Source organism: Mytilus californianus, unplaced genomic scaffold (assembly GCF_021869535.1).
Source record: "Mytilus californianus isolate M0D057914Y unplaced genomic scaffold, xbMytCali1.0.p SCAF_8, whole genome shotgun sequence".
NCBI lineage: Eukaryota > Metazoa > Mollusca > Bivalvia > Mytilida > Mytilidae > Mytilus > Mytilus californianus.
The window spans coordinates 107,179,074-107,199,629 of record NW_026262734.1 but is presented as its reverse complement, the minus strand read 5'-3'; the positions used below and the strand labels follow the sequence as shown (position 1 = coordinate 107,199,629).

General features: G+C 33.0%; 1 protein-coding gene across 1 annotated transcript in view; it reads right to left on the bottom strand.

The window, feature by feature from the left end:
• Window positions 1-1,583: 1,583 nt before the first annotated feature.
• LOC127711748 (zinc transporter ZIP12-like) overlaps window positions 1,584-20,556 on the bottom strand; it is a 55,586-nt gene continuing 36,613 nt past the window's right edge. The window contains exons 3-11 of the mRNA XM_052217861.1: window positions 19,365-19,424; window positions 18,316-18,491; window positions 17,060-17,189; window positions 13,514-13,569; window positions 11,879-11,965; window positions 9,326-9,380; window positions 8,346-8,498; window positions 7,452-7,639; window positions 1,584-2,775 (exon numbers count right to left, since the gene is read on the bottom strand). Coding sequence (XP_052073821.1) covers window positions 2,647-2,775; window positions 7,452-7,639; window positions 8,346-8,498; window positions 9,326-9,380; window positions 11,879-11,965; window positions 13,514-13,569; window positions 17,060-17,189; window positions 18,316-18,491; window positions 19,365-19,401 — 1,011 coding nt within the window. The 5' untranslated portion in view covers window positions 19,402-19,424 and the 3' untranslated portion in view covers window positions 1,584-2,646. The remainder of the gene's footprint in view (window positions 2,776-7,451; window positions 7,640-8,345; window positions 8,499-9,325; window positions 9,381-11,878; window positions 11,966-13,513; window positions 13,570-17,059; window positions 17,190-18,315; window positions 18,492-19,364; window positions 19,425-20,556) is intronic.

Below are 20,556 nucleotides of genomic sequence, written 5' to 3'. Positions count from 1 at the left end.
ATTATTGTAACAATATTTTCTTTTTATAATGGAGGAGACATACAGTTATATATATATAATGTTTATAAATGTGGTCAGATTTTGTTTGTATGTTTTTGTATTGTCTTGGTAACAATCCTATAGTTTTGGATTTTGAACCAATAAAATTATCTTATCATCTATCTTAAGGGTTCATTAAGGGGTTATTTATGTACAAAACAGATCATCACTGTATTATCAATGACAAAATGTATATGTATTAAATTGATCTAAAACTTTGTAATATGTCTGATAAGTGTTAGATAATTTTTTATTGGATATCATATTACCTTTGTCTTAATATTATAGATAGAAATAAACGTTTACTTGGTTCGTTTTACGTAACCTTGTAATTTTAAAGTCGTTATTTGTATGGTACCAGCTTGACAACATCAGTTTTTATAATAATCCAGTGTACAAATCTGTTACGCAATTGTGATTTCTATCAAAATTGATGTTTGCAATAAATGTCATTCTTAATAAAAATAGGTAAATTAGCATATTACATTCACCACACCACACTTTCAATTAGATATGTGCCGACTTGCACTCTCGTGTACTTATCGAAATTTTGATAACGTCTATCATTTAATTTTATCATTTTTTTGGATTTACCCTTTTTGAGCTTAAGTTGTTGTTAATACATTTTAATACAAAATTAGGTAAATGTCAGAAAAAAGTTCAGCCTGTTTTTTATGAGGCTTATTAGAAACTGTGAAATGGCGAGGTTTACCATCCCTAAACGATCCCCAACCTTTGAAGAGAAATAACGCAACGTGCTACTGCACGAATTATCACCTTGTTACTGGATTTGGTAAAAAAAAGTCAATAGGTAGTGTGCTATTTGCAGTATAACATAGAAATGAAGGGGTATTGTTTCGATGTACAGGAGACGATACACAAGCTCTGTTAGGTCGTATCAACTGAAAGGTATATACTCCAATGCAAACGGTGTTGGAATGTTGCGTATGAGGAGGAAAATTCACAATTGGAAAGTAGAATTCGTGGACATGAAAAGGTTCCATCATATTCATTATTTCGGAAAAGACAATTTCGAATGACAGTGGCGGATTAAATTAAGTATTATACCTGTTAAACCTCGAATTATCTCACAGCCATTTCAGCATGAATATACTAACGCCATCACGAGTTAATTGGCCGTTTTCAAATATCTGTTTATCTCTGTTGAGTTTTCACAGATGACGATGGATATGTTCCAATTTGTACTAACATGAGCAACACAACGGGTTCCAAACATGAAACAGGATCTGCTTACCCCCCCCCCCCCCCCCCCCCCCCCCCTCCCCCCACCCCGGTTTTTTTGTAGGGTTTGTGTTGCTCTTTCGTCGGTATTCTTTGTTGTGTTTTGTTGTCTGTTGTTTTTTGCCATGGCGTTTATCAGTTGGTCTTCGATTTATAAGTTTGAATATCTTCTGTCTCTCTCTTACTAAGATATTTGGGTTAACGTTAACGTACATTGTATGTAAGTATATATTGTTTGATTGCTTTATGATTCACCTTTAATATATGTATGTTGTATCAAAAAAAATGGATAACAAATCGACTTGTATGTAAACAAATTTATTGTAAAAATGAAGATAGACAGTAGCAGATGGTTACCAGAGACAGAGAACCAACAACCGCAAACATTTGACACCTGTAACATATACATTTGCAGAAAACACCTTCAATCAGACAGATTGTATAATCTGTTTGTAAGCTCATGAATAATATTTACTAATATAATCGAGCAAAACAATATTCAAACATTTCCTATATATCTAGTTAACAATTGTTTTTTTTTAAATTTTTTATCGGATTTCTTGAAATTATTCTTTGATCTGACTAAAAACCCATATAACTCGATATGAAATGAGACATTTTCAGTCAACATTTTATGTGTCAACACATATTTAAATAATGACAATAAATGAAACGTCAGTAATAACAAAACATGTTTCATTGGACAAATTACAATGCTTTCATTACAAAATCAGTTCAGCAATTCTAAATATCTATACAAAAAACTGCAATGAATATGAAAACAAAATACGACATCATTTTCATACATTTGTGTTTTAGACTTAAATAAAGTGATTTCCTAGAAAACACAACTAGAAATTAATTAACTAGTATCTCAACATTAAATGACTTCATATAAAACTGAGGTCCATACCGTCGTCTTATTTGTGTTTTTTGGGGTTTTAACATCAATTTGTCAACTCTTTATTACATCTTATCGTTAATGTTTTTTTACACGCTATATGATCATTATAAATCTTTAGTTGTCAATCACATAAAGGAAGTTAACTCTATAGGATCATAATGTTCAGTTTCAAGCGTACCTGATAAAGTTATTTAAGAAACACTTGTTGTGTACACTGAAGTTAGTATTTCGTCAATCCTAAAAGACTGACAGATTGTTGTGTTTCCGATGATTTGGAGGGAGAAGGACACGAAAAACTGTAGTTTACGAATGACGATAAATTGGACAAGTAACATTAAAGAATAATATTTACAACAAATCCAAATGCATTGAAAAAATTGCTAGGACACTGAACTGTAGAGTTGAGTTTTAAGATAAGATAGTTTATGCCGAATGTACCAGTTTAAATCATTATCTCAATATTAATGAACATCTATATGCTCTTCAAAAACTGCTATAACAACAAGAATAAATGCCCCAAATATCATTCCAATGTTGTGATAGCAAACTGTCTTCACACTTCCACATCCATGCCTGACTAGCTCTGGTAACTGAAACATAAATGGAATAAGATATGTTTCCTAAATGAAAAGACACACAGTTAATGATCATGAAAATATTGTTTGTTTACGAGTAAATAGATAAACATAGATGATAGAAGAAATTTTTCACCAAACTTGATCGTGATAGATCAGGCAACGCATTATTTTGATCGTGAAAGATAATGCGTGACCAGACTTAATAATCAGAAATCAATATTTCTTTTACCATTTGATATACCTGCAACTGGTTGAAGCCTGTAACTTTTTTGATAAGAACGAACATGAAAGCTATCATTTGTTTTTTAAATTCAACACTTTACCTCTAAAGTTAAAAAAAATTAACTTAAAACGTGTATAAATCAGTGTGAAAAATTCAGCTCTGAGAATCGGACTAGCATAAATCAGGCAGACTGCCATTATTTAGCCAATAATATTGGTATGCAACGTTTAAACCAAAAAGTTAACCATCAACCAAAAACTTATAGCAAAAACAGCATCTTTCATGAAATATTTGAGATTGAACGATAACCAACATTTTGTTTGTTATATGTATCTTTGTATACAACGTAGCAGATGTGGATTGATTTCCAATGAGACAACTATATATTACAGAATAAAGAATACCAGAGCGCAAATGCTGAAATTTCTCGTCTGCTTTACTTATGATAGTATATTTGTTGAACTTCTGTAATATTAAGGATTTTACTAGAAGTGTCACATACTCTTAAAATTGTCAATGATTCATAAAAAAAGGTCAAGGTCAGATGAACCATGACATACAGATCTCTACAAAAATCCCGTACACCAAATATAGGTGTTCCGATGCTTACAGTACCTTAGAAACTGACAAATGTAAAAGTTATGTTTGGCCAATTAATTCGGAACATGAGGTCGAAAGTATATGAACCCTGACCGACAGTCAGACACAGACATCTTACTATCATTCAATATATCAAATACAATTGACGTCATATATGAAACATGCAGACAGACATGTACACCATACACCAAATACCGTGGCCCTATAGCATACAGGTATGTAAGCTTTATAAATATAATGGGCATAAAAATGAGAATTCAAAGTTATAAATACAAAATAAAACATCTTAATGTATAAAAAAAACAATACTTATGAAGGACGGACAAATGGACTGGTATTGATACAATTTACCAAGTCTGTGTGGTATTATAAGATATTAGATCCAATGGCATTGCACGATTATAGCCCTATTCACCAGCAAAAGAGACCCGGGTCAGTCATGCCAATCTAGTTTTTTTTAATACCAATAACAAATATTAATTATCATATAATTGAAGAATAATATGAACGTCGTCGTAGCATTAGATCTTTCACGATCCTTTTCACGATCTTAAAAACCGGTACGTGATCTTTCACGATCCGAAATATCAATTTTGTGTGAATATTTCTTTTTGTACCAAGTTTCAGATTATGTTTATACAAAATAACTATGAGATCCATTTGATGCATTCAAATAGAATGCCCTTTTTCGAAGAAAAATAGTTTATTTTATTGGAATTTGTGAAAAAATCATATTTGTTTACATTTTTGATGTCACTGAAATGTCGAGGAGCAATATGCCTTTTGTTGTTTTGTAAAAACTATGTACTTTTAGAACTGGATTTTCTCACATACTGATCATAATGTTCAACCATTTTGACAGACAGTTTTATTTTGTTGTAAATTTGTCCGTGTAATTATTTAAATTAGATTATTTGATGACTTTTCATATCTCTTCTCGATTAAATTTCTTTCACGATCCGGTACCAGAGCTTTCACGATCGTCTCGCAATACTTGACCTCCGTTAGATATTCTTTCACGATAATTTCTCTCGATAAACCGAATGACACCCGTGTTAGCGAGTACACACACATTTTGTATTCAGACAATGTACATTTATTGTTTATATCCTACTTTTAATAACTGGCGCTTTAAGGTTCGTGGCATATAAACTCTTATGTATTTAATTATTTTGAAAACAAAATGAAAATTATGTCTAATGAATAACCATGATGAAATAATTGTTTTTTCCATAATTGAATCGTGCATTATGTGTATTGGATTACTTAGTTGCCTTCTTTCTAGTGCTATCTATTTTGTTTACTGACAAATGACGAAATAATGCAATAGTTAAAATTAAACATTTTACAAAACTTTGTCACGATTAAAAAATTAAAACCGACTGAATGAATTAAAATATGAGAATTCAATGATTATCGATGTCGAAATTAGCCGTCGGTAATAAACAGTCAGTTTGTGTAAAAGAAATAGCTACCAAATTTGTTTTTTTATGTATGTACAAAGTATATGCCGGTATATTGTATATAATCAGCCCTTCTGTATATTACTTGTTTTTATAATTGATTCAACAAATTTCCTTGTCCAGGTGTCAATAACGGTGATGTTCACACCACGAGTAGTGATAAATGACACAATAACACAGCGATCGATCAATAATATAAGTAAAAATTGCGTGCCGTAAGCTGAATGTCGCCCCTCCTCTGAAAAAGGACGCTAATTTTTATATAAAATCTCGCAAAATTATGACCCATATTTTGGCACATCCCCGTTCACCCAATAATAGGAAGTGAATTCGTCACCATCATGGTTTCAAAGAGAAAGTAAAACGTTAAACGCCGGATCGTCGTCCAATTAAAACACTCGTTACGTTGTTCTTTTGTATATTTAGAATCCGAGATAAACCTAGATTTTCTCGAGAAATGAGATAATTCATTATCTGAAATTGAGAAAATTAATTATCTGGAGATAAATTAGGATTATCTGAAAATCGATCAGAAAAACCTAGATTTTCTTAATATTTTGAGATAAACCGGGATTTTCTCCAGATAATGAATTTTCTGTATTTTCTGAGATAAACTATGATTTTCTCGAATTTGAATTAAGCTGAGATAATCTTAGTTTATCTGAGATAAACCGGGATTATCTGAGATAATCCTAGTTTATCTGAGATAATCCTAGTTTATCTGAGATAATCTAAGATTAATTAATAAAAGTGGTTCAGGCGTGCCATAAAGAAACCAAATAACTCGATAAATTAAGTTGTTCTGTTAACAATTTAGAGATTTGCTATTTCTTGTTCTTGACTAGTAAATACCCCAATTATTTTTATAAAGGGTAAAAAAGTGTGAAAAAAATTTGATTTACAAAAAGTCCTTTACTACGACAAAACCGAGAACATGTATCGAAATAGTAATTGTATAGGTTCAGAACATTTTGAGGATTGCATCTTTCCAATTCCTTTAGCTCTCTTTAGATTTTAAGCTTCAAATCTTTTTATAACATTTGTCTATTGCTATTTACAAAAAATATATGCATGTTTGTTTATGAGCTATCTTTGTTCAATCAATGTATGTTAGCAATGATTTCCCCAGTATCCTTGAAGAAGTTGAATTGATACTTTGCATAAAGTATAATCTGCATACAATGCAAGAAAGATACATCATCAAAACACAGTTGATTCTTTATATTTCTCATCCAGTTTGGAATAAATATCTGATGAAAAAAGGTTGGTAATGTTTACTGAATACCGTAGGACAAATTGAGGATGAATTTCCCTTCTTCTTTCGCTCTGAATAAGATTAAAATTTACCAAACAATTATGTGTGTAATGTTGGATATCAAACTGTTTCACTTATCAACGAAATAATCCAACAAATTGTTTCAAGCAGTACAAACTAGATTCCTAATGGAACTGAGGACAACAGACCCTTGAGAAACTGAATGTTTCCCATTTCTTGTACGTATGATTTACGTAATTGGTATTTTGACACAAGCTTTTCCATTGTTCAAGTTCTATATTTGGAGAGAGGTAGAGGTTAAAGTACGACTTTGATGACACCCTGTCGTTGAAAGTTGAATGTTCATTTATTCGTTAAATTGTCATGTTTGGTTGCCATGTTTTTTAATATACCTCGATCATGTACAGTCAGTTCAAATACAGTATATGAAAAAAACCTCATAAAACATACCAGGATTATAATTTTGTTCACTAGACGCACGTTTCGTCTAAAAAAGGCTCATCAGTGATGCTCGGATCAAAAAAGTTAAGAGGCTAAATAAAGAACGAAGTATCAGAGCATTGAAAACCAATTATTTCGAAATTGACGAAGTTCATAGACCAGAGGAAAATATAACTAATATCATCTTAATCGATGATCCGACGTCAATTACTGTTTTGAATTGACGTCTTTTCTGTCAGGCTGATAAAGATATTCAAGTTGACTGACTACTTTGAGGTCGTCAAGTATTGAAGTGAGATACAGGTACTTAACATTAAAGCTAAAATATTTATTATGTATCTCCAAAGATGTTGTATTTTTCTAAAATTTGATTTGTTGAATCAAATACAATGTAACAACCAATAGAGCATGAAAACAAATGACAGTTTGATTCAGTTTGATAGGGAAATTCAAAAGTCATTTTTGTGTGATAAGAGTGGTGTAAAGATAAAAGTCATTTTCGTGTGTTAGAGTGGTGTAAAGAAAAAGAAATGCAATGTTAAAGTCATTAACACATGTTAACTCAAGATGTTTCTTTGTCGTGATTGTTGAACGAACGAGTACAAGAACCTAATATCATTAACCTTTAAGTCTCCAACCCTTTTTCCCTTTAAAGTTCCCTTTGAGTTAGTTTTGTATTTCTTACCATGTCAACTAAAGATATATATAAAAAGTTCCCAGCTGTAAAGGCAAAAATCCACTTAACGGCAGTTTCATCTGTTGCTACTTGAACACCGACAAAAAATCCAATAAAGGCTGACAGTGACGCAAACAAATTCGCCAATATTGCCTTCCAAAATGACATTCCACTGTTCAGCAATATAGCAAAATCACCTTCAAAGAAATAGTACAAGTCCCTATAAATAAATGTCTGCAGCTTGAAATAAACTTAAAGTGTTTTTCTTCAAGAAATTTATTTAACAAAACCCCCCAAAACTCCGAATTATATGACCAGTTGAATGGCCATGTTAAAAGATTTTATGTACTGACTTTGTGGTATAGGTTTTGTTCATTGTTGAAGGCCTACGCTGACTTCTTGTTGTTAATTTCTATGTCATTTGGTCCTTGGTGGAGAGTTGTCTCATTGGCAATAATAACACATCTTCTAACTGTTATGTTAAAAGATTCTATGAATTATCTTTTTTTATAATGAAACAAAAACACTCAACAACTTAATATCAGGTCTATTCATTTATCAGTGTTTGATATCTTTTCCGTTTTGGTCAGGATGGAGATTATAGTTGTTCTTCTGAAGTATCTTGTACATGAGAATCGCCAATTTTAAATCCCTTGATTCCCAAAAGTGTATGAAAAAGTTTGAAACTATTTCTAATTTACCTTTTTTTAATTAATTTAAGGGTTTTTTCAGGTTCAAGGGATCTTCATGTCACAACTATGTCATGTCGCAGATATACTAATACAGCTTTCATTTTTTTCGCAATAAAGAAATATATATATTTTTCAGAGGATACTGTTTCTATATACAGGCATTTTAATAGCCTAAAATTTTTAAGAAACCAGGATTACAATAATTTCTTACCTAACTCTTGTGGCAACTCATGACAAAATATTGCGATGGTAAGTGATATTCCCTCTCCTATACTACTGGAAAAAGCTGCTCCTAAAGCAAGACCATCGGTTACGTTGTGTATTGCATCACCAATTATAATCATAAGTGCTAAAGATGTAACACCTGCGAATACAAGCGAGATATACAGTGAGTTTATTATTTTTGGCTGAGACATGATGGCGACATCTGTAAATTTGCAGTGCACCAAAATTTTTATGGAAGACATTTCGATATCCCGGGGACTTCTATAACTTGAATTTGATTTAACGCAGTCAAAGGTAAAACAATGCAAAAGTTTACTGTATGCGTTAAAACCTTTAAAATTTTAAAACATATAGTTCTTGATATTCCTTAACCAAACATTAAAACGGTCCAGAACAAATATGCATTGTATATCCTAAAAAGCGCTTCGGACGCACCAAATTTATTTCTTCTTAACAGCGGAACGTGAAATTAAAGGGTAATGCTGGTTTCTTCCTGATTAACTTCCGTGTAAGGTAATCGTCGTATAAATAAAAGAACTGAATGAAAGAACAGAATAGGAGCAACGTTGCTTCCCATAGGAATACAGATTGTCTGTTGAAAAACACGTCGTCCATATGTTACAAAATAAAGTCAAGTATCTTTATAATCAGAAAAGTTGCCAATTCCTTTTTTATGAAACAACGTTTGACTAAGTCTTTCAATCATCATTTAAGTTTTGAATGAGGAATACTAGTGCAAAGGTTAACGAAGTCCAATTTGTTTTGTACTAAGACTTATGTTGTAAGATGTTTGAAATTGAAGTATCCACATCTGATTCAAATCGCCCTTAACGTGGGTAGGCAAATGTTTACAATCTCTTTCTTTGAATTTAATTTAAGGAACACTAACTGTAAAAAGCCGAAGCGTTCTCTATAAAATATTCTGACATAACAAAACATAAGCAATACAAATGTAATTATGCTTACCTGATTCTTTTTGTGAATTTACAGATTTCATACTTTTTGAGTCGCTCGAACTAATCTAAATGAAGTACGGGGATAATTTAAAACATATTTTTCAATAAATATTCTACGTATTGAGACAGATCTTATTAAATGAAAACTTGAACAATTTTTATTTTTAAAACAAATAGAATGCTATTTTTGCAAAACAGACAAACGGTGTCCAAGAAGACAATTGAAAAACGATAAGGCGATGAAAATTAAACGATACCATTGGCAAAACCCTACGAAGAGACAAACAACTGAGCAACAGAAAAACGAAAAACGAGGGCAACATTACTAAAAGTAGTTTATCGATGTTCCTATCTCATAAATCGAATAGGAAGACAAATCAAGGTAACAATAAAATGCTCCGCTAGGCGCAGCTTGCTACGACCGCAGAGGTCGAACCCTGAACAGTTGGGGCAAGTATGTACACAACATTCAAGCTTGATACAGCACTGAATTTGGGTTGTGATTAAATATTTGACACAGCATAGGTTTCTGACACAGAATGAATGTGGTCTAAGAATTTAAAAAAATTTTAATTTACCTATTCAAACAATATCATTATTATTTGCTTTTATATATAAATCAGAATAACCAATTTAAAATGGAAAATTTAAAAGAAAAAAAAAGGAAAAAAAGGAAAAAAAATCCCCCCCCCCAAATTTTTTGAACCCCCTTATGATTCATCCCCCCAAACTCAATAACAGCCTTCCCTTTGTGGTATGGTACCTTGCAGTACAATATCAGAGAGATCCATACACTTGAACACAAGTTATTGTCTGGAAACTAGAAAAATGCTTGTTTTTTGGCCCCTTTTTGGCCCCATTTTTCCTAAACGTTTTGAGCAATTACTCCCAAACTCAATTCCAGCTTTCCCTTTGTGATATGGAACCATGTAGTACAATTTCAGAAAGATCCATACACTTACACACAAGTAATTGTCATGAAACTAGAAAAATGCTTGTTTTTTGCCCCTTTTTGGCCCCATTTTTCCTAAACGTTTTGAGCAATTACTCCCAAACTCAATTCCAGCTTTCCCTTTGTGATATGGAACCATGTAGTACAATTTCAGAAAGATCCATACACTTACACACAAGTAATTGTCATGAAACTAGAAAAATGCTTATTTTTTGCCCCTTTTTTAGCCCCTAATTCCTAAAATTTTGAGGCAATTACCCCCAAAATCAATCCCAGCATTCCCTTTGTGATATGGAACCTTGTGGTACAATGTCAGGGAGATCCATACACTAACACACAAATTATGTCTGGAAGTTACAAAAATGCTTATTTTTGGCCCCTTTTTGGTCCCTAATTCCTTAACTGTTGGTACCATAACCCCCAAAATCAATCCAAACCTTCCTTTTGTGGTATTGAACCTTATGGTAAAATATGATCCATACACATAAACTAAAGTTAGAGTGCGAAAACCAATGTGTCTTCGGACGACGACGACGACGACGACGACGCCAACGTCATACCAATATACGACCACAAAATGTTTTTGCGGTCGTATAAAAACAAGTTGAGGGAATCGCATGAAATCAAAAAGGGCTCGATACCGGGTGCGTCCATTGCTATGTATTCATCACCCACCATATGAACCCACAATAAGACAACATTTCATAATCGGGAAAAGGACATAAATCTGTAAACAGAAAGTGTAGACGACTATTCGAAATATCTAAGACTTCGAAAACATTTAGCTAGTGATTTGAGATACACAAATATCGTATTAGTCAATCAATTCGTAATGGTGACCATAAAACTGTAATCAGCAGCCCTCATTTTAAAAATGGAATCATGATTGGGAACGCAAACTGAAATACACCACGAACTAAGAGATATATGCCGAAATGTTGCTACATAGAAATAGAAAGTTTACAATTGAAAAACTTCGTCAATTTCTAGATTACAACATTATATAAAGCAGACTTAATTGTATTTGCAATATCCTTTCTTACAAGCTCGATTGAAAAGATGCGTTCAAAATAGACGAAGATTGTCAGTTAAAAATTTTTGTATTCTTGTCTTTTATTTTTGCTAATGTGCTTTGTCTATATGCCTTTTTGTGCTTCTTTGTTACATATTTGTTTGTTTTTATAGTGATTAAGATTATAACACAATGTTGACTGCTGTACCCCTATTTTTGACATTTTTACCTATTATGTCTGTTTGTTTTGTTCACACATCGTTGTCAATATAATGGAATTTTATGCGACTGCCATACAAGTGAAAGGTTTAGCTAGCTATAAAACCAGGTTTAATCAACCATTTTCTACATAAGAAAATGCCTGTACCTAGCCAGGAATATGACAGTTGGTTTCCATACATTTGATGTGTTTGAGCATTTGAATTTGCCATTTTATTAGGAACTTTCCCTTTTGAATTTTACTCGGAGTTCAGTATTTTTGTGATTTTTACTTTTTGGTAATATGCATCACAGCATGTGTATATTTATTTGTAGAATAAATTTTAAGTTTATATTTTTTTTTATAAACGTGTATAAATACAATGTACTAAACAAATTACCTCGTCCATTTTATGAAAATCCCCATTCGGCTTGTCAACTGTCATTACTACTGGCTCCGGTGTTGGATCAGGGTCTGCTATTATCCCCTACAGATTAAATGTTAAAATATTATACTACTTCATCTATTACCTCACATACAAATATCCGAACGGAAATATAAACTTGCTGTTTAGTGTCGAGTATACGAGAATGGCACAAGCATATTTCCATTAAATGTATGGGATATTAGATGATAGACGATGGGGTTTTCTTTTCTTTCGACAGTTTTGAGGTTCTAAATTCAATTTTGTATTAATCATATTTGAGAAAATCTTTGATGAGTGACAAATATTGTTTTAAGATTTTTGGTTTTTTTTTGTTGGAAAAACCAGTTTAGGAAACAAATTGGAAATTGAACTATTGGTTTTACAAAATAATGCAAAAGTAAGATAATTTGCAGTACTATACAATTTAATTTAAATTTTCGAATAAGAACATATTTGTAAAAATAGATATACTCCTGTCTTAATAAAAAAAATCCTTTGATTTGTAAATAGATCTTTAATTGTTATGTTTTTCTCAAGAACATTTGAAAGAGTCAGAACAACAATGATTTTGGAATTTTATATCCTAAATTAGATGTATGTTTTATTTTACGGATTCTTCGTTTAGTCTAAAATTTTCAAATTTTACCAACATCTAATATTGATATATCAATTAGAGTGATGAAAATGTAGCAATAATTTCCACACAAACCAGTGCTAGTGACCAGTCTTGAACTTTCAGGGAGGTGTTAGTTTTTGTTTGATGTTGAATGGCTAGGCCTCATTGCACTTTGGGATTAAAAACAGTTTTTAAAGTGCTGTTTCTTTACTTCTTGTTTTTATATTATTGATTTGTGGCATGAATTGATACACACCTTCTTTCTCTTCTATTCAATATCCAAGATGTAAGTTTCCATAGTTACTCAGATGGATGATCAATTTTCCTGATTCTTTCTACATGTAGTTTTTTTTAATTGTTTGTTTGGTCGAAATTTGCATGTAGTTATTAAAAAACAAATACTTGTCAATCTATGAAATCCCTTTTTTGTCGATTCTTTTATTAAAGCGAATAAATGAAAATTACACTTTTAAAAATAAGTGAATGCAAAGCACTTTTCTTAATTTACCTTCACAAGGAATGCTAAAACATTAATAGCATGTTAAACCAAAAGAAGACAAAACATTGTAACCATGTAAGGAGCAGTATGACCAAATGGTACCCTCCCCCCCCCCCAAAAAAAAAGGCCAAATGCTTCTACGGTCATCATTGCCTGAGGAAGTTAGAACCGTAATTAATCAACAATTTCCTAATTTATCAACTGGCACTTTTTTAATGTATATTATGAATCCTGCAGTTCCGAATTACTGACTACTGAGCTGGTGATACCCTCATGAGCTAACAGTCCACCACCAAAGGTATCGACGAAGAGCTAGAAAATGAAAATAACACGTTAAATATCATGTGTCCGAAGCTTTTTCTTTATTGACCTTCATTAGGAACGCTGAAACATAAAGATTTGAAAGCCAGGGATATACAAATACGACTAGATATGTAATGAATACAAGCAGTGCTTTTACAGTTCTCTAATCAATAAAGAATTGATAAATTACCTTTTTCCTTTTTACAATAGACATCACTGTTTCAAGAAGATAAAATGAATATGTTCCTGAAAAACAAATCACATCAGCACTAATAAATAAAATTTGCCTACATTTGAATATAATTCTTCCGAAGTGTAATTTGTACAAAAAAATTAAAAAATAATGTTGTAGGTTTTGTCATTTTTGTTTATACAAACAATACATAATGTTTACACTTGCGTAATAAATATTATCCTCGATTGAAAAAAAAAATCATATTTAGGGAATTTTCTGCTTTCCAATCTACGACAAAAATATTTTGCATCATTTTATATAGTTAACAAACTGTCTTAGATACATGATTTTTTAGTAGTTGTTATTGGCTTTGAACTAGCTGTTAGTAACCGAGAGTACTCTCAGATCTGTACTTAGTGTCTTTTTTGTTGTGGGGATGCATAAATACCCTGCCACGTCCGGTCTATGTTTTCGTTAGATGTTTTCTGCTTTGTATCGATCTGATTAGTTAAGCCCTTTTCAACTTGATTTTTATAGTTTGTTCTTATGTTGTACTGTTTCACCACTGTCCCAGGTTAGAGGAAGGGTTTGGCGCCAGCAAACTAGTTTAACCCGCCTAATTATGTCTGTGCCTGTCCCAAACCAAGAGCCTGTAGTTCAGTGGTTGTCGTTTGTTGCTGTATATCATATTTCATATCTGTTTTTCGTTCATTGTTTTGTACATAAATTAGGCCGTTTGTTTTCTCATTTGAATTGTTTTACATTTGTCATTACGTGGCCTTTTATAGCTGACTATGCGGTTTGGGTTTTGCTCATTGTTGAAGCCGGCCGATGACCTATTGTTGTTAACTTACGTGTCATTTGGACTCTTGTGGAAAGTTGTCTCATTGGCAATCATACCACACCTTCTTATTTTTATATGTATATGAGTTCCCGTAGCTACTTTACTGCATACACAATATAATACTAGTATGCTGACTTTTCCGAGGATTATTTTTTTTAAGGTTTGCCTTTGATTTTTACAACTTTATTTGAGTCGTCTTGTTGTGTTTTGAACTGCAAAGTTTTACGGTCACCATCATTAATTAGTTGATCGATACGATGTTTCTGAGTCCAACTCACAAACGACATGTGTTCGCGGTCTAAAATCTTTAGAGACCAGAATAGTCGTTTGATATGTAAAGGAGAAGGTATGATCAAGCCTATTTGTTTGGCCTCTAGAATTCAAAAATACAAAATTAGAATACATAATCTTCCGAACAACATCCTCTTAATGTTCATAAGATATTTAAATTAGTCTGTCGGACATTAGTATCATTTTTTTTTCAATTTTGTCTTATACAACTGCATGAGGGCTTCAAACTTCTTACATTTAGTGTAAAACAATCAAAATCTGTCGAAATAGCCTCATTTTGATATCTTATCATTAATAACAAGAGGTGAGCAACAGTATAACCCTGATTTAAAGATATTATGCTACAAAATGTACATATATCACAAAGATGATAATGTGTGTAAAATATCTTTATGAGTAAAGCTGTTGCTCGTATATAGTGTGACAAAAACTATGTGCGAAAAGGCCATTTTAGGTCAAATACGTATATTTCAACATGTTTATGACGTCATACTGACATCATAAGTGACCTTTCTGCACTAAAGTGTCAAGATTATATTTGTACCTTGTTCATTTATCAATAAAATTAACATAATGTAGAAAGGCATGAATAAGTCTACTATTTTTGAAATTTAAAGGGCCAAAGAATGGCCCTTATTATAACTCCTCCTTTATGTCCTTTTCCCTGTTGCTAGTCTGACTGAATATGGATCGGCATGACGGATAATGACTATTGCTAGCCTGACTGAATGTGGATTGGCATGACGGATGATGACTATTGCGTGTCTGACTGAATGTGGATTGGCAGGACGGATGATGACTATTGCTAGTCTGACTGAATGTGGATTGGCATGTCGAATGATGACTACTGCTAGTCTGACTGAATGTGGATTGGTATGATGGATGATGACTATTGCTAGTCTGACTGAATGTGGATTGGCATGACGGATAATGACTATTGCTAGCCTGACTGAATGTGGATTGGCATGACGGATAATGACTATTGCTAGTCTGACTGAATGTGGATTGGCATGACGGATAATGACTGTTGCTAGTCTGACTGAATGTGGATTGGCAGGACGGATGATGACTATTGCTAGTCTGACTGAATGTGGATTGGCATGTCGAATGATGACTACTGCTAGTCTGACTGAATGTGGATTGGTATGATGGATGATGACTATTGCTAGTCTGACTGAATGTGGATTGGCATGACGGATAATGACTATTGCTAGCCTGACTGAATGTGGATTGGCATGACGGATAATGACTATTGCTAGTCTGACTGAATGTGGATTGGCATGACGGATAATGACTGTTGCTAGTCTGACTGAATGTGGATTGGCAGGACGGATGATGACTATTGCTAGTCTGACTGAATGTGGATTGGCATGTCGAATGATGACTACTGCTAGTCTAACTGAATGTGGATTGGTATGATGGATGATGACTATTTCTAGTCTGACTGAATGTGGATTGGCATGACGAATGATGACTATTGCTAGTTTGACTGAATGTGGATTGGCATGACGGATGATGACTATTGCTAGTCTGACTGAATGTGGTAGGTATGACGAATGACGACTACTGCTAGTCTGATTGAATGTGGATTGGCATGATGGATGATGACTATTGCTAGTCTGACTGAATGTGGATTGGCATGACGAATGATGACTATTGCTTGTCTGACTGAATGTGGATTAGCATGACGGATGATAACTATTGCTAAAATGACTGAATATGGATTGACAGGACGAATGAGGACTATTGCTAGTCTGACTGAATGTGGATTGGCATGACGGATGATGACTATTGCTAGTCTGACTGAATGTGGATTGACATGACGGATGATGACTATTGCTAGTTTGACTGAATGTGGATTGGCATGACGGATGATGATTATTGCTAGTCTGAATGAATGTGGATTGGCAGGACGGATGATGACTATTTATAGTCTGACTGAATGTGGATTGGCATGACGGATGATGACTGCATAGCAGAATACGGCAATCCTGTCGAATCACTCAGTCTTGCTTCGTTTAGAGTCCATGCGATTCTCTCAGGGTTTGTTATTTGATGTGTATAATGTATTTACGATTTTTGAATATCGGAATACTACTGTTGCCTTTTATTGAATTATGTTAGTTGTCTTGCGCAACATTTTCGTTGATATATGGTTCGTTAGCTTTAAAGTTTGTGGATTAAACTTAAATTAGTAAGGCGATGAGTAGTTCGTTATTAAGTATCAGTTAAACCCCAGAGCTTGAAGAAATGTTTGCTACTTTGAATACTAAGAAATACCAGTTTTTAAATGTCAACGATCGGTAATTAAAGACAAGATTTGTTTTTACTTTGAATCATTTGTTCAAATGAAATAACATTCCTCTCCATATTTGTATTGTGCGCGCGCAAGAGATTTGTAATATCCGTCTAAAATTACAACTTACCCAACAAGATAACCATACAGTACCAAATATAGTCATCCACATGGTATTCCTTATGATGATCCTCCTCATGGTGGATTTCTGTTTCGTTATGTTCGTGTTCGTGTGCACCGTGGCTGTGAATTCCTAAAGCCTACAACACCACTCATCTTTAATTAATGATAATAACTTGGGAATAGACATAACATCATCCCTGGAGTTTTCTTAGCTGGCAATAAAACACATTCTAAGGAAGGGCGTCCGTTTGGCTGTTTATGATGTCTATTTATGCAATTCCGACCGGGATGTGAACGTTAAATCCAATGCCACGTGTAAGCAGAGTACAACGTCAGTTAGTTGCCTGTTGCAAACCAAAATTTCTATCTCTAACAAAAAAACACTCATTTTTTAATTGTAGTTTAAAGTCCTGTCCGTCATCCAGATTGTCCCTCAGAACATACCTGTTGGATTTATTGTTTATTCGTTCTTCTCCGGAATATTCATGAAATATTTGCCACTGGACGTTAAGCAAATGAGAAATGCACTTGTTAACACTGATCTTATTGGTTAGATTAAATCATGTTAGTATGAAATGGTTGGGAAATGAATAGAACAATAAACTGAGAAAACCATCTTATTGTAACATCGTTTATTTATACTGTATAGACAAAAACGGGAATTACTTTCAACAGGTATTATAATTAATATTTATAATAATTCTAACTCTATTGTCATTAAGTAATACATGATACTTGTGACAAATTTAAATGGTAAACAACAACATAAAATAAACTGATTTGAATAACATATACATTTATATATAAATAAAGGGACACGAAAAACAATGAGTCGCAGAAAGACAGACACATTTGTAATAAAATACCCAGGAATGACGAATGCAAAAATACTGTCCACAAAACCTCATATAGAGAACTAAATATTGAGCTGCACAAACCAAGTGCTCCGGAATTGGTAGGGGCTTCCACTAAATTCGCTTTGTGTGTTTCACAGTCTGTATCCGCTCCCAATCACGTGTTTTATATACATTTGCGTAAAAAATGTTAAATGCTTATTTACAGCAAACTTGCACTAAGTTCTTTAAAATAGAGTTCTTTAAAAGATCACACACAAGGAATCAAGTGAAAAGAAGCCTCTACCATTCCGGAGCTGATCCTGAAATCACCATTGGTTTCAGGTAAGGTTCGTGCTGCACAGAAACTTTATTTTCGAAACATTCAACTATTTATTTAGACCTCAGTTTAACTAATTGACTGACATACCTCAGGGATCAAATGTACTACTGCTCCCGTAAATAATGTTCCTACAGCTAACCCCATAAAAATAGACAAAAACACGTGGTATGCATTTGAAAACCGTTTTGCGCATGGCAAAATCACTGCTCCGCCAATTGAACATATGCAACATATTGCATTAGCTAAGATTCCATAACCATAGACTGAAAGAAAAACTTGATATATTAAAAACTTTAACATGATGTAATATTTGAAGGAAATAGTTTGAATAATGAGAATATTGCATGAATATAAAATAAGTTGAGGTGCTATGAGTGTTAGTTCAAACTAGACAATATTAATGCTACCCAATTTTGTCAATATAACGGAACTATGAACAACTGTCAAACAAGCGGGAGGTTTAGCTAGCTATTAATCCTGGTTTAGTCCACAATTTTCTTTTATACATGCCTGTACCAAGTCAGTTTTTCACTTGTTCTAGTGATTGATAACGTTTGCTATTGTCAGTTTTTTATTGACTTCCCCTTTTGAATTTGTCTTGGAGTTCATTAGTTGGAACCCCCCTTTTAAAAATGGCTGGATCCGCCCCTGGAGTTCGGTATTTTTGATACTTTTTAATCTACATTTTTGTATACTGAAATAAATTGCAATGCATTCAAAGAAAAACAGATGATCTCTGCATCTCCATTGTTGGTATTTACTGACATTTATATGTAAACGATCAAATTTAAACCTCTTACGCGGCATTTTTTCTTTGACAATACTTATTGTATTTTCTGTTTGTTCGAGACTTATGGTTTTATATTGTCCCCTTTGAATCACATTTCAGACTTATTTTGATGTTGAGGTATAATTATGTAATCATGTAGCTCATCAATGATATAATTATTCGATTAAACAACAAAGTGAACAAACAAAAAAAGTAAACGAACTGACATGATTAAAATGATACTATTTAAAAAAAAAGGTATGTTCAGTTAATAAATTATATATTGTGGTAGTAAAACAAATGTTGTAATTCCGCCAGACAAAGGTGATCTAACACGGCATTTTTTAAAATTTTTATTCAAACTTACTTTCAGCTACTGTAGGCTTATGATCATGGATAAGCATCTTTTTTAAAACTTTTTTGAACTCTAAAAATAGAAAATTGTTCAAGACATCGTGAATACTTTGAGCGTCCAACCACGTTTCTGATCAAATAAAATTGAGTATGGAAACGGGGAATGTGTCAAAGAGACAACAACCCGACCAAAGAGCAGAAAACATGTGTAAGGGCAGTAGGTTCCCAACTTGACAAATGTATATAGTCAGTAGAGAAGGTCCACAACTAGACAAATCTGTACAGTCAGTAGGTTCACAACTAGGCAAATCTGTACAGTCAGTAGGTTCACAACTAGACATTTTATCTGTATGCAAACAATATGTCATCGAGTATTTGGAATGGGTGCTGCATGTAGCACGGGAAATGTAAAAACTTCCTGAATACCTGATATTTTACGGAAATGTGCGTAGTTTAAATCAAAACAACGGGTTTCACATGAGAAACAGGATATGCTTACCCTTCCGGAACACCTAATATCACCCTTTTTTTATTGGGTTCGTATTGGTCAGTCTAGTTTTTTATGCATTGTTTTGTAGAATGTTGTTTTTCTTTTCGTCTTTTTTTTTCTTTCTTTTTTGCCATGATTTTGTCGATCTCTACGATTTTTGAGATCAAATTCTACATTTGTAATCTTCCAACTCTTTTTGTTTTAATTTTCACAATTGTCTGTAGTGAAGTGTTGATTTCTTGTTGTTTAAATCTTGTAGTAACAAGTCATCATTTAATGAATGAATAGTATTTAAATACATTTTTTTCTATATAAAAATAAGAAGATGTGGTATGATTGCCAATAAGACAACTCTCCACAAGAGAGATATAGCCTACAAAATAAAGATTGTAACAGTTGAGCATGAATTTTCCTCCAAAATAACCCGTCAGTAAGGGGACGAAACAAAGTTCTCATTGAGCTCAGTTAGCATGGTTGTAAGTTTGGAGGCTTACTGTACCAGTGGTCCATAGTTCGATCCCCCGTTGATACAAATTAGTCGTGGAAGGAAAACAATGCTGTATGGTTAACAAGATATTAAAATTTTCTTTGGACAATATACATGCAGCATGCAGTTTTAAATAACGTATACTAACTAAATTGTCAATTTTCGCAAGGACTCAATCTTTTTTCCAATTTTGATCAGAAGAATTAAGAAATAAAGAATTCTTTCAGG